Below are 27,189 nucleotides of genomic sequence, written 5' to 3'. Positions count from 1 at the left end.
TCTCTGAGTCTCGTGTTCCCAGCGGCTCCTTCCACGGCATGAGCTGTCCTGTTCCCCGTCCGTCCCCGGAGCCCCAGGCAGCACTGTCCCAGCAGTGGGCATGCAGTTCATGGGCACAGAACGAGTGTGTTCTGGCCCCGATTCTCCCTCGTTCCTCCCAGAACAACCTGCGGGCCGTTAATTAACGCGTTCCTGCCTCTTGACAATTCCCGCGCATTCTGTAGTTTCCATCTTCGCAGCTTTAGTTCTGAAAGTCGGGGTTTTTGTTTTCCCTCTCCTCTGGGCCAGGCATTTAAACTTCCTCCCATCATCCCATGCTCACATCCAGGTTAGACGGTCGGTTCACCTCCACTTTTCCCCTTCAGAGACCCCGTCGGTCCCAGGGTGGGCTTTACTCACTTCACTGCCGCAACTCTGAAGCAGCTCGCTCCGTCTAACAGAATTTCTCGTTCTCACTGGTTTCTGAGGCTTGTCTTCCAAAGCTGTTGCTTTTTGAAAAGTTGTCAGACTTAAAAACAGTCTCCTCTTTTGCAGACGAGATGAAGGTAGGTGTCGCATCCGTGTCGGCGTTCCTCATTTCCTTTGCTCTCACAATAATTAGCTGCACTTTAACTCGCTTTAACTGCAGTTACTTTGTGACCACTTTCTTGACAGTGGAGCGGGCGCCTGCATAATCCAGGCTATGACACACCGTCCAGCTCCTTGGGCTCCCCTCAGCCTCCGTGTCCTCGGAGAAGAGGTGGGACACTTTTGCCCCCACGTGCCTCAAACTCTAGCATGGGAAGATTTCACATGAGAAATCAGTGTAGGTTTGCTTTGCAGCCCTGGTAACATTTTGTCCCCCACCCCCACCCCCATCACAGTTCATCCGCTTAAATGTTCTTTCCTAACCTGCCTAAGACTCATTTGTGAATAGCGTGCAAGACAGACCAAGAAGAAACACGAATCCAGAATCCTTGCCAGTGAAGAAATTCTCAGAAAGCACTACTCCTGGCCATTTCTAGCGTTTTGGTCCACGGAGTGGGGGAGTTTTTAAAAAGTGGAGTGGGGCAGTTTTTCTGAAGGCTAAATTTAGCCATTGCTTTGGAAAATCAGGGTGGCACGGCTTGTGACTTATCTCCAGCCGGCCCTGGCCTCTCCTCGGCACTTGGACATCTTCAGCGGCCGGCAGCTAAGTGCGCTCCGGCGGCCCCGTTTATTCCAGGAAGGAATTAAGTGACTTCATTTTCCCTGTCTTTCTGGGCTTCCTGAAAAATTCAGGAGACCTCCCGGGGACCAGTTCCAGTGTTCTACAGAAATAGCTCGAGTCATGCCTCCTTTTGCCTCGTCAGCTCTTCCTGCCGGGGCGGCCAAGGGCTGTAAACGGAGCAAGAGCTGGCCTCTCGTCCCCCATCCAAGTAGCAACAGGAGTGCACATGTGCACTCGAGCCCCAAATAACACGTTTTAAAATAGCAGATGGTATTTGACGACTGCTTCTTCATTCATTTACCTGCCAGGGCAGAACCGTTTCTTCTGCTCTGGCAGCAAGGCCGAGGTGGCTCAAGTCAAGCGATTGTAACCACAAGCGCCCGGGTTTGCAGATAATGATTCCTTGGCCAGTTTTCGGGCCATTCAAATCCAGGCACATTTTCGGAGGCTGCTCGGGAACGTGTTTTCTTGTGTCTAATGCCGCAAAAATGTCGCGTTTCCACAGCAGCTTAGCCTGGCTGACTCATTAAGCACTTTTTGTTTACTTGTTTATTTTATTGTTTAAGTTCTTTTAGTGGGGAGAGAAGGTAATTAGGTTTATTTATATTTTTAAATGGAGGTACTGGGGATTGAACCCAGGACCTTGTGCGCGCTAAGTACACGCTGTACCGCTAAGCTAACCCCTTACCCATATTAAGCACTTTTGTAACTGGTTACAGGCACTCCTTTACTTAAAGGTGTGCCACCAGCCCCTGGGTTCCAAATACCCCATTTCACCAGGGGAAGGTGGGAATCTTTAAAAGAGAAGGTTCCAGATTTTTAATACAAAGCTCAGTGGATGAAGGAAAGTGACGTTGCAGTGAAATTCCAGCTCCTGCCTCTGAAGAAGTCAGATCTCCCTCAGCTCTCCTGCCAGAGTCTCGCACCAGTACCTGGTAGGTCCATCATCTTACCTGAGCCCAGAGGAAAAGGCAGCTGGCCAGGTAAACTCCTGGAGCTTTCTCACGTGCTTTCAGTTCGGCTCCCCTGGGTCCTGATCACGTGGACCACTCTTCTCTCCTTGGCAAGTAAGTGATGAAACGGGCTAAATGGTGTGGAGCCACGTGGATCCCACAGTGGAGAGCAGAGGTCACTCAGAGCCCTTGCCCCAGCATTTGGATGACCTCATCAATCCAGTGAATAATAATAAATAAAAAATGAATTGGCTCTGGAAGAAGCTTGAATTAGAAAACAATGTTCCTTTTCATCGACCGAGCACCCACTCTGTCCTTACGGGGAGCATAAGACAGGGTCCCTGCTTTCCGAAACTCACTCTGGTAGAAACGACACATGGAAGAGAACGACTCTGCATGTGTTTGCTTAGTGCTGTTAGGACCCAGAGCAAGACGTGAAGGTTTACCAGGTGCACCGGAGTCGAACCTGGGCTCAAACCCCCGTCCCAGTACCTAGGACCTCAGGTAAGTCGCACGTTTTCGGAGCCTCAGCTTCCTCGTCTGGAAAAGGAAGAGGAAAATCAGAGTTGTTTTCAGGATTAGAAATAAAAGCCGTGAAACGTCTCGCCTGCTTGGAGGCTCAGCACAGCTGCGAGTAATAATACTGTGCAAGCCACACTGACGAGAAGAAGGTGGACACGGGGAAAGGCTGGCCTGACCCAAGGCCCAAAGGCACGTCAAACTCCTGGTGGCTTTGGAGAGCAGCAGATGGGAGAGGACCCCCAAAAAGGAGCCCGAGGCTGTTGGCTAAAGCACTTCAGGCCACAGCAAACACTTAATACTTTTTATTTTGTAGGTCATGGGGGAGAGAGTCAAGGGTTTTTGAAACTAGGTTATCTGATACAATGTCAGGAACTGCTTCACATCGTATTGCTCACTACGGCCATGAAAATCCGGTTCCAAGACAAAGCGAGTTGTACGTCACGTAGAGGAGACGCTGGATGCAGCAGGACCCCGGGGGCCTGCGACGCCTGGCTGGTCGCTGGTTCCTGACACACACACCTTTCATCAGATGCCCAAACACTTGGGATTCTCTCCTGTTTCACAGCAGCAAATCCCAGACCTGCCTAGAACATATCGTGGGCATCTGACTTCATGAAATCTTCTCCGAGTTTAAAACCTTGGTGTTGCTCAGGAATTAGAGATAAATATTAACTTGGGACATTTTCTTTGAATGAGTCCCTCTGGGGCTTAGGAATCCCTGTCAGAGAGAGGTGCAGAGACGACTCTGGACTGCCGCTGTGCTGTGTGGCAGCCCTAGGGGGAAGCTTGGGCATGGGGAGCCCAGCAAGAGAAGGGGGGACGTGAGCCCCAGCCAGGTTCGTTGACTCTTCCGCCATTGACGGCTGGACGTGTTTTTCATCTTCTCGATCTCCACAGTGCTCAGGGCTGTTTTAGGGCTCTGAGTGTTATTTTCTGTATGTTTTCTAATATTGTTGGAAAACTCTAGAACTGGAGTATTTCAGAGTGGTTGGATACACATGGTGTCTCCTCCACCTGCACTTTTGAGATACAGAAACTAGGCTTCTCTTTTTGTACTTTAATACATCAGTAAGATGTCTTTTCAGCATTTAATATATCAATTTATTATATCCAGGTAACACAGTTACTTTCACCATTTTATCTGTGTTTAAAATGCCTCCTAGATGCGGGTGGGTATAGCTCAAGCAGTAGAGCGCGTGCTTAGCACACACAAGGTCCTGGGTTCAATCCCCAGTACCTCCTTTCAAAGTAAATAAGTAAATAAATAAACCTAATTCTCCACCCCTCCCCCAAAAAGCAAAAAACTGAATAAATAAAATGCTCCCTAGAAGGGCAGGATGAACACTGCAGTGCTGGGTTTGAGTTGGAGACATCAGTGTGAACTCATGTTTATATTAACCTAGAGAATTTAAATGATAGACACGTGTGCACACGTGGGTGGTTACACTTGCAACTGGGACCCAGCTCTGCGCACTGTGGGGGCCTGGGAGCAGCGACCCTCTGGCAGCCGCGAGCACAACCAGCACCCAGTCTGGGTTTCTAGATGCCATCCTCCTGTAAATGAAACCGGGGCTCCCTAGAGAAGTTGCTGCCTCTAGGTCTGGGACAGGGGAAGTACAAGTTGAGCCTGGAGCATCCTGTAATGCCAGGAAGAAAGGAAGTGCTTGAAAAAGAAGGGAGGAGGCTGAGAGTGTGTCCAAGGGACACAGGCTCCAGCTTAAAAGAGCTCCCAGGGCCCAAGCTGGGCCAGTTTGAGCAATTAACATAGTATCGGATTATGACCAAAGTGTAAAATAAATATACATGAGTTCCTACTGATATAAATAAGTGATTGACCAAGTAAATAAACAAGAAGAACAAATCTTCCTTGTAGGTTAACTTCAAATAATAAATGTGGGTATTCCTACATCCATGAGGTAGAGCTTAGCTCTCTTCCCCCTTGGCGGGCCAGACTTAGTGACTCTCTTTGAAAGAAGAGACTATGAAAAGAGGAAAGTAGTGACTTGTCCTCGAGCAGTCTAGATTTATGGAGCAGATGGTCAGGGTCCCCGTCAGCAGCACCTCACAGCTGACCCCCAGTTGTGTGCTGGGCAGGGCACGGCACGGCACCTCTGTGATACTTTCCTAAAAGCTCACAGCCCCAGGCTAATCCTTACAAAACACATCAGACAAACTTAAATGCAGGGGCATCGGCAAAGTGCCTGGCCAGTATTCTTCAGAACTGCTCAAGATGTGAAAAATAAGGGGGTACTGAAGAGTCTCACACATCAGAGGAGAGAAAGGAGATTTAATAGCTAAATGCGACATGGGTTTCTTGGTTGGGTCCTGGAACCAAAAAAACCCCACGTTGATTCTAATTCACTTCTAATCTAACTCAGGTCTGGTATTTAGTGACTGGTAGTGATATACTAATGTTAGTTTCTGAGTTTTGAGAAATGCACCCTGATTATGTAAGATGTTAATATTAGAGGAAACTGGGTGGAGGGTATGTGGGAACTCTACTATCGTGGTAGCTCATCTGTAAATCTAAATTATTTAAAATTTACTCTTAAAAAAATGCTCCCGTAGGTATGACTGGGTGGAAGGTCCCAGTCCAATAATAGTTCAGACTTAAGAGAGTCTTACCACTTTAAAAAACGTCACGTATTAGTTTATTTCATCCTCACAGGCAACAATAAGGTAGAGGGTGATATTCCCATTTTACAGATGAGAAAACTGAGGTGCAAAGTGGTCGTTATCTTTCTAGAGTCAGGATTAAACGTGGAGCTTTTTCCTCAACTCTGGTGTTCTTTCCACTGTTTTCTTCACTGCCTCGTCCCAAAATGCTGCTTCTGAAGGGGTGTGAGTAAGGCAGGCTTGGAATGGTTAATCACTGTTGCTGCAAAGCCACCAGCATCCTTTACCTTATGTCTGGGGTCAGGTACATGTGTGCATGTGCCTTCAGTGTCGTGGGAGGAAATTGCCGCGTGATAGTTGAAAGATCTCTTTCCCTGAAATCATGCAGGTAAATAAACTGCTTTAGACAAAAACAGGAGGCAAAGACAGACACCTGGAAAGACGTTCCCAGTTAGAGAAGAAGAAAGCGAAAGAGGTAAGACCTGGTGGGAACGAGAGAGTAGTGCCTGGTGAGTTGTGGAGAGCCGTGCGAGGAGGTGGGTTTTAAATAGCTTCTGACTGTCATCAGGTCTGAATTGGTCATGTGCTTGAGAGGATGTGCAGCCCCGTGTTGTTGGCAGGGCCAGTGTCGGGGGGCCTGGCGTGATTCACAGGAGGTAACGTCTCGGGTGTCCACGTCTGGTAGGAGCCTCTGCGTCATTGTTTAACAAACACTGGGGTGGAGAGAGCGCTCCCTCTTGTGGAAGGAGGCTGGGGCCTTAGAGCAGTGGTTCTTTAAATGTGGCCCCGGACCAGAAGCGTCAGCATCACCTGAGGACTTACTCGAAATGCAACTTGTGGGCTTACTCAAGCCTACCGAAAGCAGAACCAAAAAACCCTGGGCATCGAGCCCGCCAGTGTGGTGGAAGATGCCCCCAGGTGATTCTGATGCCCACCAGCACCTGAGAACCCCTGGGACGCGCAGACGCCTCCGCTGCGGGTGGCACGGGGCCCGCAGCAGGCACGAGCACTCGGGGGGAGCACGCAGACACCGCCACGGGAGAGAGCCCCAGTGCGCGCCCAGGTTCTGCTCCAGAAGGAAGCAGCGCTCGGACCACACTGTGCCTCGTGAGTTATAATGTGACTTACCCAGGGGCCTTTAAGGGTTGGAGAGCCTTTCTGCACAAGCAGTAACTTGTTCTGTCCGTGAGCTGGACGGAGCCAAGCGCTTCCAGACAAGGACTAGGGGCTCGGAACCCCCAGGAGGGAGCGAGAGCGGAGCAGCCGGCTTCCTCTGCTGGGAGCCTGCAGGTGCCCGTGCTTGCGGAAACGTGTCCTCTGGGCTGGCTTTCGGGGCAGCCGGGTTCTCACGAGGGAGCGGTCCATCTTTTCACTCAGACTGTCCTAAGGTCAGGGACTTGCTGTCCCTCAAAGCTGAATCACTGTTGGCTCTGTCTGAACATCATGGGTGAGACTGGAGCCAAATTCATCAGCCCCTTCTATCTGTATCTGCATTTTCTCTCTCCAACCCCCCTCCCCATGTCTAACAACCCAGGTTCATTCAGGCTGCGGAAATTAATTTGTTGGCCAACAGATTAGGACGGAGGTCTTTTCACTGTGTTCAGGGAACCCCTCCCTGCCCGCCTCCTACTGTGTGCTGGCACACAGTAGGTGCTCAATAAATACTTGTGCATGAATAAATGAATCTTTAAGTGTACTTTTTTCACTCTGATCAGAAATAAGATCAGAAATAACAATTTTTTTAATTGACGTGTAGTTGATTTACAGTGTTAGTTCCAAGTGTACAGCGAAGTGATTCTATTATACATATACATACATATGTATATATTTTAAGGTTCTTTTCCATGATCTTATATATAAAACTACACATTACTATATTTAAAATAGATAAACAACAAGGACCTCTACCTGTACTATATATAACAGGGAACTATATTCAACTTCTTGTAAAAACAGAAAAAAAGGTTTTTGCTTCCAAGTAATTATATTCTCTTTAACCTGTAATCAAACACAATATACAGTTAAGGTGACAGGGCTCTGAATTTGCCAAGTATCTGATGGTAATGTTTTAATTATCCCAATAAAGCTGGAAAGCCAAAACAAGCATAAAGTTGCTTTTGACATGCCAGTCGTGGTGACGTGAAGACGGTGGTCTCACCCGTCTGAGTAGCCCCGGAGAGGAAAGGAAGGGTCAGCAGGATGGCTCCGATCCGTGGTCCCCGTGGTACCAACCGCAGACCTGACTCTGGGACGCCAGCTCAGTCATTCCCACCTGAGACCATTCCTTATTTGAATCATCGCTCTCTCCTCCCTCTGTGGGGGAGGCTCAGAGATGCCATTGTGCAGGATATAATTTTCTTAAGAGGCAAATAACTGCTTCTGAGTGTCTTCATAAAGTGCTCCTCCAGGCAGCTGAATGTGGTGCAGGAGCTGATTGCACATTCAAGCTGTGTTCACACAGCCTGGGAACAGAAGCCGGGACCTGGGTGGCAGACCCAGAGTCACGGGGCCTTAGTGTCAACATGGAGATGGGCTCCGTGATGTCAGGGTGGGGCTGTCTGCAGTGTCCACACTCGGCAGGGGACTGAGCGGGGACGAGACGGCCATGGCGCTCTCAGTGCCCACCTGCCCCCTGTGGTCACCGGGCACCTTCGTCTTGGCCACTGCTCTCCACACAAGTGCAAACCGGCTCCAAGACAAGTGAACCGGATTACAGATGCTCCCTGTACAAGATGCAAGATCTGTAGGCTTGCAGAGGAAGTCATCAGTCTGTGGCCACAGAGGCTTAAGCTGCTTTAGTGGGATGCGCGAGGATCCCTGGGTGGGTTCAGAGATGAGTGGCCGTCTGGCTGGCGTGGTGAGGAATGAACGGAGGAGAGTTTATAAAAGCACCAGAAATAACTGCCGTTCTCCTTGGGGTCACACTCCAACTGAAAGGTAACATTCTTAGCCTTCAGTTGGCTCCACATGGAGGAGCCTTGCGTCCTGCAAAACTTCCGTTTTCTGCTGGAGAGGGCATGGAGCAGCAGTTCTCAAACACCTCCCACGTCGTTCTGTTTTGGATGCCCGCGGCCACGTCCAGTGCGTCACGGGCAGGTTCATTCAGGGTTGCTCCCACGTCGGTGACTGTGCCGTGCTTAGCAGGGTCCCCAGACTTTGTCAGGTCTGTGGATAAAATTGGAGCAGGGATGTTACCTCTCCCTTTTAAAGAGGAAGGCTTTTTCCTTTAGTGTTGTGCCTGGAAATAGCTTACTGAGAAAATAAAACCACAATTCTTGAAAAGCAGTCTTCCTCCTCTTGCTTTTGTGGTTTCGCAAAATGAAATCAGACATTCAGTATTGAAAATGTCCCCGTGAAACAGATATTTACTATCATTTTTTACTTGGAGGAAGAAAGTTCTGTTCCCGTAGGTAGGACTGTCTAATTCTTGTGTATCTTCTCCTCTCATAACTTTTCCTTTCGGTTGTTATCACGTGGTGGCTGAGCTCCGGGTCCCGGAGCCAGATGCTTTAGTTACCTTCTCGTGCCTCAGTTTCCTCATCTGTAAAATGAGGACAGCCACAGCACCCACCTCACATGATGACTGTGAGAGCCAATGAGTTAATATCTGTAAAGTTACAAAAACAGTGGCTGCACATAGGGAGCGTTCTGTCTGTGATAGCTCTGCCCACGGTTTTATCTCACATAGAACTGACACACTTGATTCGCTAGTGTCAGGATTTACCGTTTTACAGGATGGCAAGGAACACTGATGAAACATTTCTTTTCCGGGTTGTTCTTTCTCATGATCAGGATGGCTGTATTTTGAAAGTAGTTATGCCATTGGCAATTTGAGGGAGAAATATGTTGTCACAGCGGTTTGATCAATTTCCAAAGACATTTCATTCATCTGCCTCAAGAGGATGATGTAGGTGACTTGCACACTTACTTGCAACTTACATGTTCTGAGCATTTACAAACATTAATTCACTACATCCTCTCAACAGCCCCCTGAGGCAAGCACAACTATCATCCCCATTTAAGAGTTGAGACACCAAGATTTCATTCAAAGTTCCACGACTATTTTGAGGCACTGCCACGGGGCTTCACTGTGTGCTGTCTGGTCCTCGCTCACCTCTCCAACTCCATCTTCTTCTCTCCTCTCTGCTGTGGTCCAGTCACATGGCTTCTGCTCCTGAATGTTCTGCCTCAGGGCCTTTGCACTTGCTCCTACCTCACCCCACCTCTAATATATGTACGTGCATGTGGCTAGAACCTGGATCAGAAAATAAAATCATTTTGTTTTTTTTCAGTGTTTGGGTAAAACAGATACTACTTAAAAAAAATCTATGTCTCTTTGTGTGTGTGCATTTTTCTTTGCCACAACGATTGCTTTCTTCCACTGATTTAAATTGTATTCATTTCATTTATTTACGCTAGGGGCCTGTCAATCAGATCTCCCTTCAAAGTTCCCACTGGGGAATTTGACAGAGATGGGGTCCAGGAACCTGAAACCAGGACTTTGACAAAGAGGTTTTCTGTTGCTTTAGCTGAGAACTTGGGGCTGCTCCGGAGGCTGCCGTCTTGTGTGAGGTGTCAGTGTTAGTACCACACTGGAGAAATCCAGCCTGGACAAACCTCTGTGATCTGGTTAAGTCGGTGACTGTCTTTTGGACCCCCGTCCTGCAGGCCTGACTGGGCCACATGTTAATTGCTCATCTTGCAATTGACCTAACACAGCATCACTCTTCCTTGTTCTGCCTTAGATAACCAGTTCAGGATGTCCATCCTAGAGCGACTGGAGCAGATGGAAAGGAGGATGGCTGAGATGACGGGGTCCCAGCAGCACAAACAGGGCAGCGGAGGAGGCAGCAGTGGCGGGGGCGCCGGGAGTGGGAACGGAGGAAGTCAAGCTCAGGTACGGGTCTGGGCTGACCATTGCCTTTGGTGGGGTTGCATGTTTCATGGATCCTTCGCTGCTGCTGCTGGTGCCGTTCCTGGATGAGGCAAAAGGCGGAGGGCGTGCGTCGTGGTTCCTGTGCTTCTGAGGATTGAAATCTGTGAGATATGGAAGGAGCCTTGGATTCTCCGGCTTCTCCAGTGTTCACCTCCTTAAGCCTGAAATCACAGTTGCTGATCTCAGAATGCACTACAGTTACCTGCCAGCGGGAGGGAGGGCATCCAGTGAAAACACAGAGGCCAAGTGATGACTCAGATGTGCTTGGCTCAGAGTTCAGTTAGAATCTCTTTTGTATTTTGTATTCTATTTCTGTTTTAAGTATAAATAGAAAACATAATTGAATTCAGTCATTCATGAGCCTTTTATAAACTCAAGAGGATCAATATGACAGGAGCCCAGAGAAGCAGTTTCTGTGGTTTTTCAGTGGAGGACAGTGTTGTACATCCTGCCATCATCACAGATGCTTTTTCATCAGTTCTGTGAAGAATGCAGTATTATTGTCAAGTGCGGGGACATTACCAAATGTTGTTTTAGAGTCCCATTAGTTTTGAAGGCTTTATATAAATTTCACTTAGGAGCTTCATTTTGGGAAAGTCTCCTAGGCAGAAATTATTTTTCAGGAGGCTCTAGAGTAAATTTAAAGGGACTAAAGGTAGAGTGCATGCTTAGCATGCATGAGGTCCTGGGTTCAATTCCAGTACCTTCATATATGTGTGTATATATATGTATAAAACCTAATTACCTCCCCCACCAAAAATTATAATTAAAATTAAAAAAAAAATTTTAAAGGGACTGTTAGTGTTCCTTACTTCCACTACTGAGTTACCTAAAAACCTCAAATAATTCCCCCCTTTCTCTTCAAGATGAATGATGATTCCCTCTGAACAATTACATTCTTAAGTGAATATTTGGAGTTCTATGATTCTTGTAAATATCAAGTGTTAGTAATATTTTTAATAATAGATGAAAGCAAAGAATTGTATATACCACACCCCCAAAACTCCCCTCCTTTTTTGGCGAATTTTCTCCTTATTTCTCACCTGTCTTCAGAAATCAGTGGAAGAAGAAAGACATGACACACAGTGAAATATCACTGAGGCCAAGGCAGTCTTCCTGTTCACCTGATACTACTGTATTTTATAAGAGGAAGCGAACATTACTTACTGTATCTCATGGCTAAAATAAGAGACTCCCATGAAATCCTTTTTCTTTCACCAACAAGGTTTGCATGAAGAGAGTGGAGTATAATGTCATTTTATAGCTCGACCATTTGGCAACTGGTGTGTCGTCATCTGGTCCCCTATTAACTGCTATTGAATACTCTTAACCAGTTTAAGTTGGTTTCAATAAATATCTGTGTCTGCCTTATGGGATTGAGATGTGCTTGTTTTTGTCAATGTAAGAAACAAATTCCTTCTTTGTTCACTACCCGGTGATTCCCATGTGCCCCTGAACATGTCTGGGGTGACGGAGCGGCTCTCCTGGGCCTCCTGAGTCAAGGTCATCCCGCTGCAGGCCGGGAATGTCCAACGGTGCTCCTTTCAGGTGTTAGGACAGTTCTAGTGAGGATGACATTATATCCATCATCTGCCTTTTTATTTTTTGCAGGCATTTTTCTTTCTAAATTTAAAAGCAAACAACAACAAAAAATGAGGAGCAGCAGAATTTCTGTTGTAATTGAATTTCATGGGGTTTGTTGCTGAACAAAATACTTTTACAATAACACCAGAGATGAGAATGAGACTAGAAGGGCCATTTATTTGGGGAGAATATTAAACATAAAACTGTCATCACAGAGACTCAGATGAGCTGAGGAGGTTACTAACTTTGATTTCATTTTTCTTCCTTTACAACTTCCTTACAACAAAGGAAAGAAAGCCACATGGTTAAAATCTGTGAATTTCTCTTTCCTGTGTGCCTCTGTTGTTAGTAATAACACTTCATTTCAAGATCTCCAGTGCTTTCCCTAGTATCCTTTTTGCTTTATTTTTGGATTATCACTGGATTTTTTAAAATTTTTTTTTCAATTGAGATGTAATTGACATACAACATTACATTAGCTTCAGGTGTATAGCATGATTTGATACTTGTACACATTGTGAAATGATCACCGCAGTAAGTCTGGTTAACATCCATCTTCACACGGAGTTACAACTTTTTTTTCCTTGTGATGAGAGCTTTTAAGATCCATTGTGTTAACCCCTTTCCAATGCACAACGCAGCACAGGTAACCGCAGTCACCATGCTGTGTGTTACACCCATGGGACTTATTTTATAACTGAAAGTTTGTGCCTTTTGACCCCTTTCACCCATTTTTCCCACCTCCTACCCCTTGCCCCTGGCAGCCACCAGTCTGTTCTCTGCATCTATGAATACAGGGTTTTGTGTGTGTGTGTGTGTTTTGGGTTTTGTTTAAGATTCTCTGTCTGACTTACATCACTTAACATAATGCCCTCAGAATCCATCCATGTGCGGCAGATGTGTTACTGGATGTTTTTAAGTGCTTCTTAAGGGAGAAAACCCCCCACTGAAGCGACTTAATTCTTCTTCAGAAGGAGCAGGGGCGTCAGTGGTCCAGGCGGCCCCTGGTGGAAGCTACAGGAAAAGTTACCCAGCTTTGCTCCCTGCTCACACTTTTCTACCCACAGTGCTCACTTCAGCTGGGAGGCTGGGGCCACTTTTTTTTTTCTTTAAAGCAGTCCCCGAGATGGACCAGCATGAAGTCCACCATCGGAGTGTCAGCTGTAATAGACAGATGGGCATTTCCTTGGCGTGATGGAAAGTGACCTTGCGCCCGGCTGCGGACGCGCATTGCTGAGCTGAACACGGCACGCGGGTCTTCGTTTCAGGATGTCTCCTGATGTCCAGTTTCGTGTTTCCCGTTCTGAGCTGCTAATCATAAGCCCTTGTCCCCCGTCCCGACTTCCGAAGGCTGACCTGGCCCTCCGGGCGGTAACGCGTGCCGTTTCGTCCTAGTGTGCGTCTAGCCCCGGGACACTGGGGAGCTGCTTTGAGAGCCGCGTAGTTGTCGTGTGTGAGAAGATGATGAGCAGGGCCTGCTGGGCAAAGTCCAAGCATCTGATCCACTCCAAGACTTTCCGTGGAATGACCCTCCTCCACCTGGCTGCAGCCCAGGGTTACGCCACCCTCATCCAGACCCTCATCAAATGGCGGTAAGGCCGCGGCACATGCAGGTGGCTGGTGGGCTCCCTCACACCCCAACAGGGACCCCCCGCGAGCCTGTCCACTAGTGTAGAGAAACCTGGCCATTCCGGGAGTGTGGTGGCCTGAGAGCAGAGGGCTTTCTCGGAGGATGGGTCTAAGGAGTTCCGTGATCTTCTGCCCAAGAAGTGCTGAGTGAGATGCTCACCTAATGTTGGACTTTCTGTTTCCTCCGGGCTCCTGGCAGAACGGAGAATCCACTCCACCCTGTGAGATCTGGGCCTCCATTTCTTCACATCAGGGATGTTAGATGCCCAGTGTGGTTTCATCTTTGTGGGTTTTATAATGTTTTGTTTTATTTTTTTTTAACATTGATTAATTGCGCAGTAATTTCTGGTGCTGTCCCTTCCAGCACAAAGCATGCAGATAGCATTGACTTGGAACTGGAGGTCGACCCCTTGAATGTGGACCACTTCTCCTGTACTCCGCTGGTAAGAAATGGGTTCACCTATCCCTCGTACTGGTTTTCTAGGTTGGCCTCGGGGTCTGCCTGCTTCCCTTTGTATTATCCCTCCTTGATGTACGACATTTACCCGAGCGACCTTGTAACAGTAATGTTTTATAGCCCCATTGAGATTGCTGTCAAGGACTAATTTGTCCACTGGCAGCAATGGCAAAAGTAAAAAAATATATATATATATATATACATATACATATATATATATATAAACACAACAATATTGAGAAAGCTTGCTTTGTCTCTCTGTCTCTTAGATGTGGGCGTGCGCTCTGGGACACTTAGAAGCCGCTGTCGTGCTGTACAAGTGGGACCGTCGGGCCATCTCGATTCCTGACTCTCTAGGAAGGCTGCCTTTGGGAATTGCCAGGTCACGGGGTCACGTGAAATTAGCAGAGTGTCTGGAGCACCTGCAGAGGGATGAGCAGGCTCAGCTTGGACAGAACCCCAGAATCCACTGTCCTCCGAGCGAAGAGCCTGGTACAGAGAGCTGGATGACCCAGTGGCACAGCGAAGCCATCAGCTCCCCAGAAATACCCAAAGGAGTCACCGTTATCGCAAGTACCAACCCAGGTAAAAATCCAAAGTTACTATGTCTCGGAGCTTGGCAGATTTCCCATTTGCTTTCGTGCAGCTGTCCTCAGAAAAGTCCGTAGGATATTCACATATGTTTAAGGGTTTGGTTTTTTTTTTTTTTTTTTTTTAATGTTTCTTATTTTCCTTTTAGCTGTTAGAATGCCTAGTGCTTCCCCCACCCCCATCCCGCCCCCAAAACTGCAGGAAGTAGCGAAAATATATATCTGTGTTCATGCAAGAGAGAACTGCAAATTTTGGAGGAGGATAATCTGAATACAATATATGCTGCCGGGGAATATTTAAATGTTAGGGACGCGTCTTGAGTTCTGGCTTTGCACTTCGTGTCTCTCAGGCATAGAGCAAGTGTTAATTCTTTAGGGTTCCTAATCTTATCGCCTTTCCTGACTCTCCTTTCTACTGTACTTTTCAGAGCTGAGAAGACCTCGGTCTGAACCCTCTAATTACTACAGCAGTGAGAGCCACAAAGATTATCCAGCTCCCAAAAAGCATAAATTGAACCCTGAGTACTTCCAGGCAAGGCAGGAGAAGCTGCTTTCCACTGCACTGAGTCTGGAACAGCCAAATATCAGGAAGCAGAGCCCTAGTTCTAAGCAGTGTGTCCCCGAGACAATCAGCCCCAGTGAAGGCGTGAGGGGCTACAGCCCGGACACCTCCCCTCCCGCTCCAGAGACTGCAGGATTCCAAGCCTCTGGATCTCAGCCTGTAGTAAAGTGGAATTCCAAAGATCTTTACATTGGTGTGTCTACAGTACAGGTGACGGGAAACCCGAAGGGGACCAGTGTAGGAAAGGAGACAGCACTTTCACAGGTGCGTCCACGGGAGCCAATGAGCGTCCTGATGATGGCTAACAGAGAGGTGGTGAATACAGAGCTGGGGTCCTTCCGGGACAGTGCAGAAAGTGAGGAGTGCTCGCAGTCCATGGATGACATACAGGTAAGCTCGGAGGAGGTAAGCCCGCAGAGGCTGCTACGTCCACCACAGCTCCCTGGATCTTTACCATCAATTTCCAGAGGTCACGCAATTCTCTCGCCAGCGGAGGGTTAGAAGTCTGGACTAGGGGTGCGGGGAGAGCTCAGTGGTAGAGCGCATGCTTAGCACGCATGAGGTCATGGGTTCGATCCCCAGCACCTCCGTTAAAATAATGATAATAATAAATAAGTAAACCTAATTATCTCCCCCCACAAGGAAAGAAAATATTTAAAAGAAAAGAAGTCTGGGCTGATGTATAAGGGTGTCAGGCTGTCCTCTTTCCTTGGGCCACGCTTGCATTCATAAATCCGGCCCTGGGGACAGGCCTGAGCCCCAGGGACCCAGGTCTCAGCAGAGCCTTCTGTCTTGTACCAGCTCCTCAGAACCGCTAGGGAGACTGCTGCCTCCTCCTTGCATCCAGGGGGACTGAGCGCCCTGTTTGCAGTACTGGCAATGATAGAGTCACAGGCGGATAACAGTGAGAACAGGAGGCCTGCGGGTAGGCTTCGAACGACCTAAGTGATTTGATCAGCGCAACTGTCACCAGGTCATTGTAAAGGGTGTGAGGCTCTCATGAGGTGCAGTGAGATATTCCTAAAGGTGATACGTGACTGCTCTTAAATCTAGAAAATTCAGGATCGTTTTAGCGCAATGAACTTGTTATAGATCAGGAGAATGCGTACTGAAGTAAACGAGGTTAGGCTATTAAACCAGCACATTCCATTAGTTACAGTGGACTCCATGGGAAGGACCAGGTGAGCATCCTCAGAACACGTGTTTGACTGCCTCTCTCTCCACCTTCCCACTGATAGAACCCAAAACAAATATAAAAGGATAAAACTCCCGCAAGCAATTGAGTAGGCCTGTAGAAAGGATGGCGCTCTCGTGTCCCAGACGGCCTTCCTAGGGAGAGGTCTAATTGCAAAAGCACTCCTGTCCGTTGCGCTCCAGGGTACCCTTCCTAGCAGCCCCCTCGCCTCCTAGTGCAGCGTGAGAACCATGCCTGCTTACCAGTGTGCTTCCCGCCTTGTGGGCGGTGGGGGACTCCACCACTGATCTACCGACCTCTGCAGTTGTGGGGAGGCCTGCCCGGGAAATCAAACAATATTTGAGATGAGAGGTTGGCAAATTTTTCCTGTAAAGGGCCAAATAGTAAGTATTTTAGGCTTTGGGGGCATCATCGTGACTGTTCAGTCTGCCTTTCAAGCACAAAAGCAGCCTTAGACAGTATTAAACGGATGGGTGCCAGTAACACTTGATTTACACAAGCAGGTCACTGGCTGGATTTGGCCCTCCATAGTTTGCGAAACCCTGTTTTAAGCAATTTCCGATGGAACCCATACTAGATACGAATACTAAGCCATCTGGAATAATATTTATAAGTATAAACGTGTAATAATAAAGCACCAGACTATGAAAATCAGCTCAAAAGAGGGGAACCAAGTTGAACATCTAGAACAGTGCTGTCCACTAGAACTTTCTGCGGTGATGGAAATGTTGTGTGTCTGCACTGCCCAGCATGGTAGCTGGTGGCCACATGTGGTACTGAGCACTGGAAATGTATCTGGTGTCACTCAGGAACTGAATTTCTAATTTTATTTAAGTTTAAATACCCATTGGGTAGCACAGCTTTAGAACAGCTGGACCTTACTTGGAGTTGATGCAGGAAATACTAAAATAACCTGAAAAAAAATCTACTTTATATTTTCACTGAGCCTTTGGAAAATAAATATTTTGGTAAATAAAGAGCACATACATATGGAAAAAGCAGCAGTCTAAAGAAATATTTTAGCCAAATGAGAAAATAACAGTTAAAATTAATGAAAGAGTTCAGGAAATGGAAAGGCAGAGTCCATGGAGGAATGAACAGCCACACCAGTAATACTGATATCTCTGTGTAGTTATTGATAGTGTGGTTGCATGTTCAGCAGTTCTTTAAACAGAAGAGGAATAATGTTTCAAAATAACGTAGAACTAAGATTCTCAATTGTTTTAACAAACTCAGGAAGGTAGTGGATTGAAGGTAAAGGTGTACTAAAGCAGCCCTTCTGTTCAGGGAAAATCAGTTTGTTCCAATCGTGATATTGATGGATAGGTAGAGGAGAAATATGCTTGTTAGAAATGTCAGTAGGTAGCATAAAAACAGACTACAGAATTTCTAAGTCCTTTGAAGGGGAAAGAGAAAACTTGGCCCACGTGGGAACAGTTCAGGAATGGTAACAAAGGAAAAAGCAACAGCAGAAATAATACGCAGTGACATAACATTATAGAAATATTTTCAAACACGACTCATGTGCACTTTGGTAACTGGTAATTCTATGGAAAGACTCTCAGATTGGGTAGCAAAGGAAGCAAAATATACCATTTACTGCTTGTAAAAGGCAAAATTAAAATGAAATGAAAAGGAAGTCATGGGTAAGGGTAGATTGGACAAATGAATATAAAAAGAAAAGAGATAAAAAGTACAGTTTAAAGCAAATTGTGTGTGTGTGTGTGTGTGTGTGTGCATAAAATTTATCAAGAAGACATGATTGTAATGAACCACTGTGCACCTAACAACATAGCTTCTAAATAGTATAGCAAGTAAATACAAAGAAATGTGGAACCATAACCATGATCATAGTGTGAAAGTAACAACAGCTATCTAAGAATCTGTCAGCTGAAGTGGATATGAGAAGGATATGGGCAAACTGACAGTACAGTTAGAAAGTTTGACTTAGTATATGCATTTAATATATGCTATACTTGTATATAACTATGCAGATGTATGAATACTCATAGGAAACATCCATGTCTGTATTCTTTTTAGATATCCAAGCACATTTATGAAAACTGCCCATATACTAGGACTCAAAGAGAATTTGAATAAAAACCCAGCATCATTTAAATAAAAAACCGAGGGGGTGGTGTGGGTCAGTGTAGCTCAGTGGCAGAGCGTGTGCTTAGCATGCACGAGGACCTGGGTTCCATCCCCAGAACCTCCATGAAGTAAATGAATAAATATCCAAAAGTCATTTAAATTTCGTTGCTTTCTGTAGCTATCACAATAAAAAAATTGTGATTTCTTTCCCCTAAATGTTTTCATTTTCATTCCTATTACAATAATAATTCTTGTTCTTTGTTGAAAATTTAGAAAATTACCCAAGATAGGGGTTTTTAACAGTTTTACTGAGATGTAATTTACATACATCAATTCACTCGTTTTAAGTGTTCAGTGCAATGAACTTTTGTTAATTTATCCAGCTGTGCCATCATCACAGTCCAATTTAGAACACTTCCGTCACTCCTCAAAAGTTCCCTGTGCCCGTTTCCACTCAGTCTCTGTTCCCATCCCAGCCCTAGGCAACCAGTGACTGATCTGATTTCTCTCCCCCAGAGTTTTGCTTTTGCTAGAAATTTTACATAAATGGAATCATAAACTGTCATATTCTCTGTCTGGCTTCTTTCACTTCGCATAATGTTTTTGAGGTTCATGTTTATTGTAAGATAAGCATTTTGTCATTTTTGAATAGATCCTTTCAGAACGTTTTCAATTCACTTAAAAACATAAATAGCTGTATTTCAACTTCTATTTTCAAGAGACGTGCAAGAAGAATTTTAAGAATAGGATCATACCTCTGATTCTGACGAAATATATCTACCCTAGACTAGTTTTGAGGATTCCTAAATGTATCCATTAGGAGCATAATTTGGGTGCAAGTATCCTCAATCTAGCGACAGTGGTTTAATGAGAACATGATTCATTTCTCTTGTAGAAGTCCAAAAGGCCAGTTGCTCAGTAATGCCATCAGGGACCGAGATTTTTCCTGCATTTTCTATTACTTTGGCTTTCCTCTTTGTGTTGGTTGCTTTATGGTCGTAATGTGGTTTCTTGAGCTTGTCTGTGGTCAAAGCAGGAACAAGAGGAGAAAGGGCCAGGTGCATTGATACCTTTCATCAGGAAAGCAAAAGCCTTGCCCCCGGCCCTCTCAGCAGACTTCTGTATAGTCTCATTGTCCAGAAGTGGGTCACAGATCCTCCGCTCAGTACACGGGAAGGTGAGACACCAAGAAGAGGATTGTGACAGTTGGCTTCTATCAGTCATGGGCTGCCCCAGGGGTTTGGCTCATTGCTGCTCTCTACAAAACTGGGGTTCTCTAGGCAAGGCAAAATGGGGTGGGGGTAACCAGCAGTGTCACTGCATTAGTAAGACACCATACAGTGGAACTGTCCAGTCCTTGTACCATTAATTGGTTGATCCTAGCTGAGAGTGGAAAGTAGGCACAAACCAGACATTCTCAAAGACTTAAGGTTTGGGACCGAACTATGGCTTGGAGATAATCAGGCCTGGGATCTTCGCATCTTCAGGTGATGGCGTAAAACCTTACGATACTGTAGTGCGCGGGATTGAGGTGTCAGCCCACCCTCTCTACTTTCTTTTTTTCTAAGGTTGGTGGTAGGGGCGGAGGTGTGGAAGTGATAACTTTCCGAGGTTCCACTCTAACCTGAGTGTTCTGGGAACTCCGGGTTCCAGGTGAACATGATGACCTTGGCAGAACACATCATCGAAGCCACCCCTGACCGAATCAAGCAGGAGAATTTTGTGCCCATGGAGTCCCCAGCTTTGGAAAGGACAGATGCTGCCACCATCAGCAGCACAATGAGCTGGCTGGCCGGTTACCTAGCTGACGTAGACCACCTGCCAAATGCTGCCCAGATCAGGTCAGTGAAGTCTGTGGGCCACCACCCAGGGTAAGTCCCTGGATTTCCCTGGAGGCACGGGAGGCTCATTGGATCTGAGGAGTTCTGTACAATGGAAGACCTTATCCCGGAAAGAAGGAAGCATTAGCACGAGTTCCACAGCCAACCTCCAGGTCCTCCTGTGTCCTCACCTCTCTGTGATTTTTCTCCCCATATCAGAGCGTGTGAGATAACCTATCAGAATGTTTTCCCTCAGATTCAATTGAAGGGAGGATCGTGTATTTCATGGGTTTAGTATGTCAACTGGAATAAAATGCATGGCCTAAAAGTCGAGAGCAATGTTTTATTCAGCGGATTTCCGTGGGACTCGAGCCCGGGACGCAGCATCTCGGATCACTCTAAGAGGCTGTCCCAAAGTGGCGAGGTAGAAGCCAGGATATGTGAATTTTTGCAACAAAGACCAGATGGTGGGAACATCAAAGGATTATTATTAACTTAAGAAAAGCAGATGTCTCAAGTTAAGGGATCTAGCTCTTTTCTAGGTATGAGAGAAAGTACACAGGTCTGGGCTCACTGAAGTCATTGCTTTGATGTGCACCTATAGCTGGTATTCTGTTCCTTCCCGTCTGAGTTCCCTCAGGGAGCACAGTTGGGGGTGGCTCCAGGGGCCAGGCTGCCTGCTCATCTGCATCCTGAGTTCCCTCTGCTCACTGTCTGGGCGGGGGATGGTGCCCGTAGCAACTGATGACTCTATGGCCACAGCATCCTTTGTTTACTGACATGGCTGGCAGTGTTTTTCATCCACAAGTACTTAGCGTATTACTGTGCTCAGTATGAGGTTCCAAACCAGAGGACCTAGGGAGTCCGCTTGGCACCTCACCTGACTGAGTGAAGGCATATTCTTCATGGTCCACAGTGGCTTCTGGTGGATACCGCCGTGTGTCATTGATCAGTGTGTGGTGGATCATGCGAATCGATCACCAGTCTCTCTCCCTGTGTCTCCTCTTGTTTCAGAAGTACATATAACGAGCCTCTCACCCCTTCTTCTAATACCAGCTTGAGCCCTGTAGGCTCACCAGTCAGTGAAATAGCTTTCGAGAAACCCAGCCTTCCCTCCGCAGCAGACTGGTCTGAATTCCTGAGCGCGTCCTCCAGCGAGAAAGTAGAGAATGAATTTGCTCAGCTCACCCTGTCCGATCACGAACAGAGAGAGCTCTATGAAGCTGCCAGGCTTGTTCAGACAGCTTTCCGGAAATACAAGGTACAGTTGAGCAGAGCCCTGAGGTCGTGACGTGCGTACGATCCGGGAAAAGCCGGAGTCATTCTGGCTAAAGACATACGCCATTTCTTTCTTCTTTTTTTTTTTTTTTCTCTGAGTTGATAGCATTTTAATTTGAAATGGTTAATTGTGTCACATGAAATGATTAAGAACTGTCAGAAGCTTTAGTGAAATAAAACAAGCAGTGCACTGGTCGTCACCATCGGAACCTACTGTTGGTGATAACGATGGGTATTTACTGTTTAGTTAACATGAAGTATGTTGACACTTCTGCTGCAAGGGACTGGGGACCTGGAGCAAGGGTTTCTAGCTGGAGGCCTGGGGACTGACTGTAGGCAGCCCATGAACTCCTAAAATTTTATAGTAAAACGTCTGTATGTGTGTCTTTGGTGGGAGAGGCTCCACGGCCTTGCACACTTTCTCTGAGGAGTCTTGACCTCCCTGAAGAGTGTTAAAAGCTGTAAATCATTGATCCGCAAGTAGAGGACTTGAGGTTTCCCAGGAAAGACAGTGGAGAGTGGCAATTTATAGGGACAAATAGTACAATACCTAATTCTTTAAATTCTTTGAAAATGAAGATTTTTTAGGTCTCCTAACATCCAAATGTGATGGTTCTGTTTAGAAGCAAGAATAGTCAGAGACTGATTCTGTAGATTCACTTTTCTTGGTTTATCCTGATATTAGCTATCACTGTGTTTTGATAAACGTCAGGGCTCAGTTCTGAGAAAGTTAATGAAACGAGCAGTGATTTCATTTAAGTCTTAGGAAAGCGACCTTTCTTACACTGGATTGCTTTTCCTTTTCTTTGCTCGCTTGCCCATTCAGGGCCGACCCTTGCGGGAACAGCAGGAGGTGGCTGCGGCTGTCATTCAGCGTTGCTACAGAAAATATAAACAGGTGAGCCACGTTCTGGGTCGCCATGGGAACGCGCCTCATTCACACAGCATCCAGACAGGCCCCACTGCCGAGAATTCCCGGGCGGGGTTTGGGCAAAGAGCACAGCACCCCACACCTGATTCAAAGACTGGCTTGGAGTCGCCTTGATTAAAAACCGGAGGGAAGTGTTCCCGAGCAGGAGGGAAGCAAAACGAAACAAAACAATGCCATCTGCAACTAAACATACGCCACAAAATAATGTTTGTGCACAATGTTGGCCTCTGTGTGGCATCCCCAGCCTCTCGGTCTGGCACAGAGGAACTTACTTGTGTTTGGAGTGAGGATTGATGTGCCAGCAGTTTCACCTGCAAACTCAATAGCAATGAAAGAACGTCTAGGGGGTTAGCTACGGTGATCGGAGAGACTGATGCGGTGACAGGGCCGGCTGGCGTCTTTGCCCTCGAGGTACATAAGTTACACAGTCAGCAGCCATTTTTCCTTTCAGCTTCTTCTCCAATTTAAAATGAAGAATTGTGAAAATCTTCGAAACTCTAGAGAAGCCCAGAGCATCTTAAAGTGTTTTGCTCTCCTTAGTTAAGAGCTTCAAGTGGGAGGGTGGGGGGGAGTACCTGAGAACTCTTCCACGCGGTGTTACTGTTTCCCAGATGACCAGAGGGTTGCATGGCTTCCATCAGGCAGGACAGGGAACTGTTGGGGAGCACCTGGCATGTCCTGCATCTTCTAGGCTTACCATCTCATTCCTCCTTAGCAGATATTTGAAGTGAACAGTTCCAGTTCCATTTTACAGACGAAGAAGCTGAGGCTCAGAGAGAGTCAGTACACACCAGACCTTTTCTAACCACCCCGGTGGTGTGGTTGGCAAATGTTAAAAATTGTGGATCTGAGTTTTGACTGATTCGTACGATCCTATGATAACCTGTCAGTAGATTCTCGAACCTTTTATTAGGTGGTACTTTCAGTAGGTCTTAAGTTTTTACTAAAGGAATAATAAATGCTGAGATGTATAATAGCCACTTAGAAATTCGGGGTTCTGCCCTGTTGATCTGAGCTAGGACTCACTTTGATTTCTGATACGGGTTGCCATTTTCTCAAGTTTCTCTAGGATTAAGCCCTACTGATGAGGGTGGCGGGGGTTGGTAGGGTGCCTTCAGCTTGTAGCCAGTTGAGTTCATGATCCCAGAAAATGAAGGTTTACTGTGTAAACGCTGACACCATGATCCCTGTAGCCCCATGGCAGGGAACCATCCCAGCCTCTGTTTGGAGAGCAGGCTTCTTGTGAGCACGGCAATGCTCAGAATCAAAGTTTCAAGTCTGTGGTTATAACAGGTATTTATTCCAAAATGTGAGTTTGATTTTTTGTTGTTTTTTCTTTAAACCCCCTCCCAAAGAAGTGTTGCCTACAACCAGGAAGATGGAAGGCTTTTTTTTTTTTTTTTTAAGTACTGACAAATATAAGACAAGTATTTTGGAAGATGGAAGGCATGAAGATAGCCAGGTTGCCTTTTTTTTCCTTTTGGTTTTTGGTTTTTGGTTTTTGGTTTTTGGTTTTTTTTGGTTGGGAGTTTTATTGGTTCTGGTTCTGGCTTTTCGCTTCGTTGTATTCAGCAATCTAACATTAATCTTGTATTTTCTGTTTCTCCCCCAAGCTGACATGGATAGCCTTGAAGGTAATGGTGCACCCAAGTCCTCTCACAAACCATTCCACCAGAGTCACAAACTTCACACCCATCGCCAGCTGCAAGAAGGGGCCATTAAGATGGCACGGTCATTCAGTAGGCATACCCCCCTCGCCAGGCCACCTAACCACAGCACATCTCTCCTCTGGGGACCGTGTGGTTATGCCGTTGGAGTGGGTTTTGGCAGTAACAGTCATTGGTCAGCCTAAACAACCCATCCAGGACAATTACCGTGAACCTGGGAGCCACTAAATAAATTTACCTTTTTCCCAATACGCTTCGCTGTGGCCCAGTAGGTTCTGAATGTACGGAGGGCACAGACTGATGTAATAATAACCACAGAAGCACTGAAGGATGCAGCGTGCTTGTCTTAGAAGACTGGGACAGATGAAAACGTTAAGCGAGGCAGATAAGATTAAAGAGGATTCTTGCAAATGGCCCTGTGTCTTGAACCTTCCGAGAAGTCAGTTCCCTTCCCTCACTCTGCTTTGTAGAAGCAGAGGGACGCTTAGGTCCAGGGCTCTGAGGAATACTTGTCCCCGTGATGGTAAGTTCCCTTCTTGTAAGCCAAGTGCTTCATTGTGACATCTTGTCCCCAGAGTCATATTCTATTTCATGAGCAATCTGGACCTAGCATTTTTAAAAATCTGGAGAGCGCTGCATTTTTTTGTGCCTGGAGACTGATAGGGAAGAGAACGCATCCTGCCCAGACCCCCCCCGCCGCCTCACACCTCACCTCCCAGCTCTGCTGCCGGCTGGGCGGGGGTGCCGGTCCCGCCTGCCAGCGGTCCTGGCTCTGTGACTGCTTCCCAAGTTTCATGGCTTCACCCTTGTGTCAGTCTGATGAGTGTTAATCTTCTGCAGGTTAAAGCAGCTTAAAGGTGTCAGCGTTTCACGATAAGCCTTGTATTTGGGACCTTGCAACTCAGAAATGTGTCACGTGGAAGGAAAGTTAGAAATCAGATGCTGACTGCAGAGTAGACTTGTGTTTGGCAGGGACTGGGAGGCGTGGAAAAGGTTGATTCAGAATGTTTCCAAATTGGATAGGAAATATGAATCTTAAACATTTAAAATCTTACTTCCTAAGCACTTTTTTTTAGAGTCTTAAGTGCCTCCCTTGATGGTTTTTAAAATCTTTTCTTCAAGAAGGGCAAAAGAGTTTGATTTTTTTTTTTTTTTTGATGGGGAGGGGAAATCACATTGAAAGCAATACTTTGTTTGAAGGGGACCCTTAAAGTAACCTTTTGCATTCTGGAAAGGTAGGTGAACAGATGCTGAGAAAATGACATAAAGGGAAAAAGCGGTTTGCCTCCTTCCCCTCCCGGCCCGTAGGCTCAGGGCTCGCGCCGGCCCCGGGGCTCCGTTGTTACTGTCTTGCCTCTTCCTGTCTCCCCTGCAGTACGCACTTTATAAAAAGATGACACAGGCCGCCATCCTTATCCAGAGCAAATTCCGAAGTTACTATGAACAAAAGAAGTTTCAGCAGAGCCGGCGGGCTGCTGTGCTGATCCAGAAGTACTACCGGAGTTATAAAAAGTGCGGCAAGAGACGGCAGGCGCGCCGGACGGCTGTCATCGTCCAGCAGAAACTCAGGTGGGTTGGGACACTGGTGGTCCCGAGAGCCCCAGCTTCGCTGAAGAAGTTGCCCTGTGCCGGCAGGGGGTCTGCACAGGGACTGGAGCGCTTGGGAGCTACCATCTTCCCAGACCACTCTAGACGTCGGGCTTCGTGTGGTCGCACCTGCACTCGCTGCCAGCATTTGTCTCCTTGCTCCTGCCTGTACCCCCCCCCCACCCAATTATTTGGCTGTCACCACCCAGTTTCAACTTGTATCAGAATTTGGCAGGACCACAGTTTCTGCTAAAAAATGTGGCACTCTCATGGAGTCATTGAAATCACAACACACAAGACCCCGAAAGAGGAAGCAGAAACCAGCCAGTTCCATTCTGGGGAGTGTCATAAAAACTTTTCACACAGTAAAACACACTGACAAAAGACATGTAGCAAACAACAGCCCAGATTGAGCAGCAGACCTAGGCGAATCGACTTCAAAACTGAGAAAGCCTGTCTAGTGCCAGAGTGCCTTTTTCAGCAAAATGAGCTTAGTGGCAGCCGGGGGAGGGCGTGGCTCAGTGGCAGAGTGCACGCCTAGCATGCAGGAGGCCCTGGCTTCGACCCCCAGTCCCTCCATTAAATAGAAAAGTAAATAAACAAATGAACCTAATTACCCTCAAGATTAAAAAAAAATAAGTTATAAAAAAGGAAGCACCTCTGCATCAAATTTTTTTAAAAAGGAAAAAATAAATTTAAGAAATAAATTCTTAAAAAAAAAAAAAGACGTGGAAGAACAGTTCCGGGACGTGTTATTTTCGGTCTTTATGTTGTCGCCCTTCAGGCAAGGTGAAACTGCTTACGTGCCCTGTCCTTCCCTGTCCCCCCGCGACACCTGGACTCAGTACCATGAGACGCGTACGCTTTTGCCGTTGGCTTTGCTGGCTGAACTGTGCGCATTAAGCTTCACAGCGCCCTTCTTGTGACAATAATTCATATTCCTGCTTTTCCAGGAGCAGTTTGCTAACCAAAAAGCAGGACCAGGCTGCTCGAAAAATAATGAGGTTTCTACGCCGCTGTCGCCACAGGTACATTAACCCTCTCTCTACACTTTACTCATCCAGAGTAAGAAAACCACCCTCGTCTCCTTAACCACTCCTGAGTTCCTAGGTGAAGCTAACCCCCCGCAAATAATCAGGGTAAGCGTCCCCAAGGACACTAGCCTCACAGAACTCTTTAACTAGGGACTGTGACAGTCCTGGTGCCTGTCCCAGACTACACTGTACATGTGTTGAATCATGGGGACTCAGGCCAGTGAATTTGTTTCAATTCAGGTGCAAAGACAGTTTAGTTGGACTAGCTCTTAATCCCAGATTTTTCTTTAACCTGTTATTGACATGCCACATTGCAATATATTCCTCACTCTGCACCATCACTGTGCTACTGTGTGTCCAAACAGAAGAGAAACAAGTTACTATTCCAAAGGAAAGGACAGAAAACCGCTCAGCCCGCCCAAGTTTTCCACTAAGTAGCTGACGCCCTCTGCTGGCCACGCGCTAGCCAGCACACCCTGTCAGAGGACCCGTTGCTGCTGGTCTGCGGTGAGGACCAGGAGAGAGAATCGGGTGGAAACTGTGCAGGG

At 46.7% G+C, this 27,189-nt stretch overlaps 1 protein-coding gene across 18 annotated transcripts in view; it reads left to right on the top strand.

The window, feature by feature from the left end:
* The window catches only part of CAMTA1 (calmodulin binding transcription activator 1), an 829,301-nt gene that overhangs the window by 787,522 nt on the left and 14,590 nt on the right, over window positions 1–27,189 (top strand). For 9 of the 18 annotated variants that reach the window (XM_064494103.1, XM_064494102.1, XM_064494096.1 and 6 more), the window contains 11 exons: window positions 10,026–10,177; window positions 13,196–13,392; window positions 13,794–13,872; window positions 14,156–14,471; window positions 14,905–15,428; window positions 19,978–20,165; window positions 21,159–21,405; window positions 22,249–22,320; window positions 23,967–23,987; window positions 25,396–25,589; window positions 26,561–26,635. In XM_064494103.1, coding sequence (XP_064350173.1) covers window positions 10,026–10,177; window positions 13,196–13,392; window positions 13,794–13,872; window positions 14,156–14,471; window positions 14,905–15,428; window positions 19,978–20,165; window positions 21,159–21,405; window positions 22,249–22,320; window positions 23,967–23,987; window positions 25,396–25,589; window positions 26,561–26,635 — 2,065 coding nt within the window. The remainder of the gene's footprint in view (window positions 1–10,025; window positions 10,178–13,195; window positions 13,393–13,793; window positions 13,873–14,155; window positions 14,472–14,904; window positions 15,429–19,977; window positions 20,166–21,158; window positions 21,406–22,248; window positions 22,321–23,966; window positions 23,988–25,395; window positions 25,590–26,560; window positions 26,636–27,189) is intronic. The other 9 variants (XM_064494108.1, XM_064494106.1, XM_064494107.1 and 6 more) reach the window with 5 other exon arrangements.

This window comes from Camelus dromedarius, chromosome 14 (genome assembly GCF_036321535.1).
Source record: "Camelus dromedarius isolate mCamDro1 chromosome 14, mCamDro1.pat, whole genome shotgun sequence".
NCBI classification, from domain to species: domain Eukaryota; kingdom Metazoa; phylum Chordata; class Mammalia; order Artiodactyla; family Camelidae; genus Camelus; species Camelus dromedarius.
Note: the sequence above shows the minus strand (reverse complement) of the source record. Positions and strands in the feature narration are given on the sequence as shown.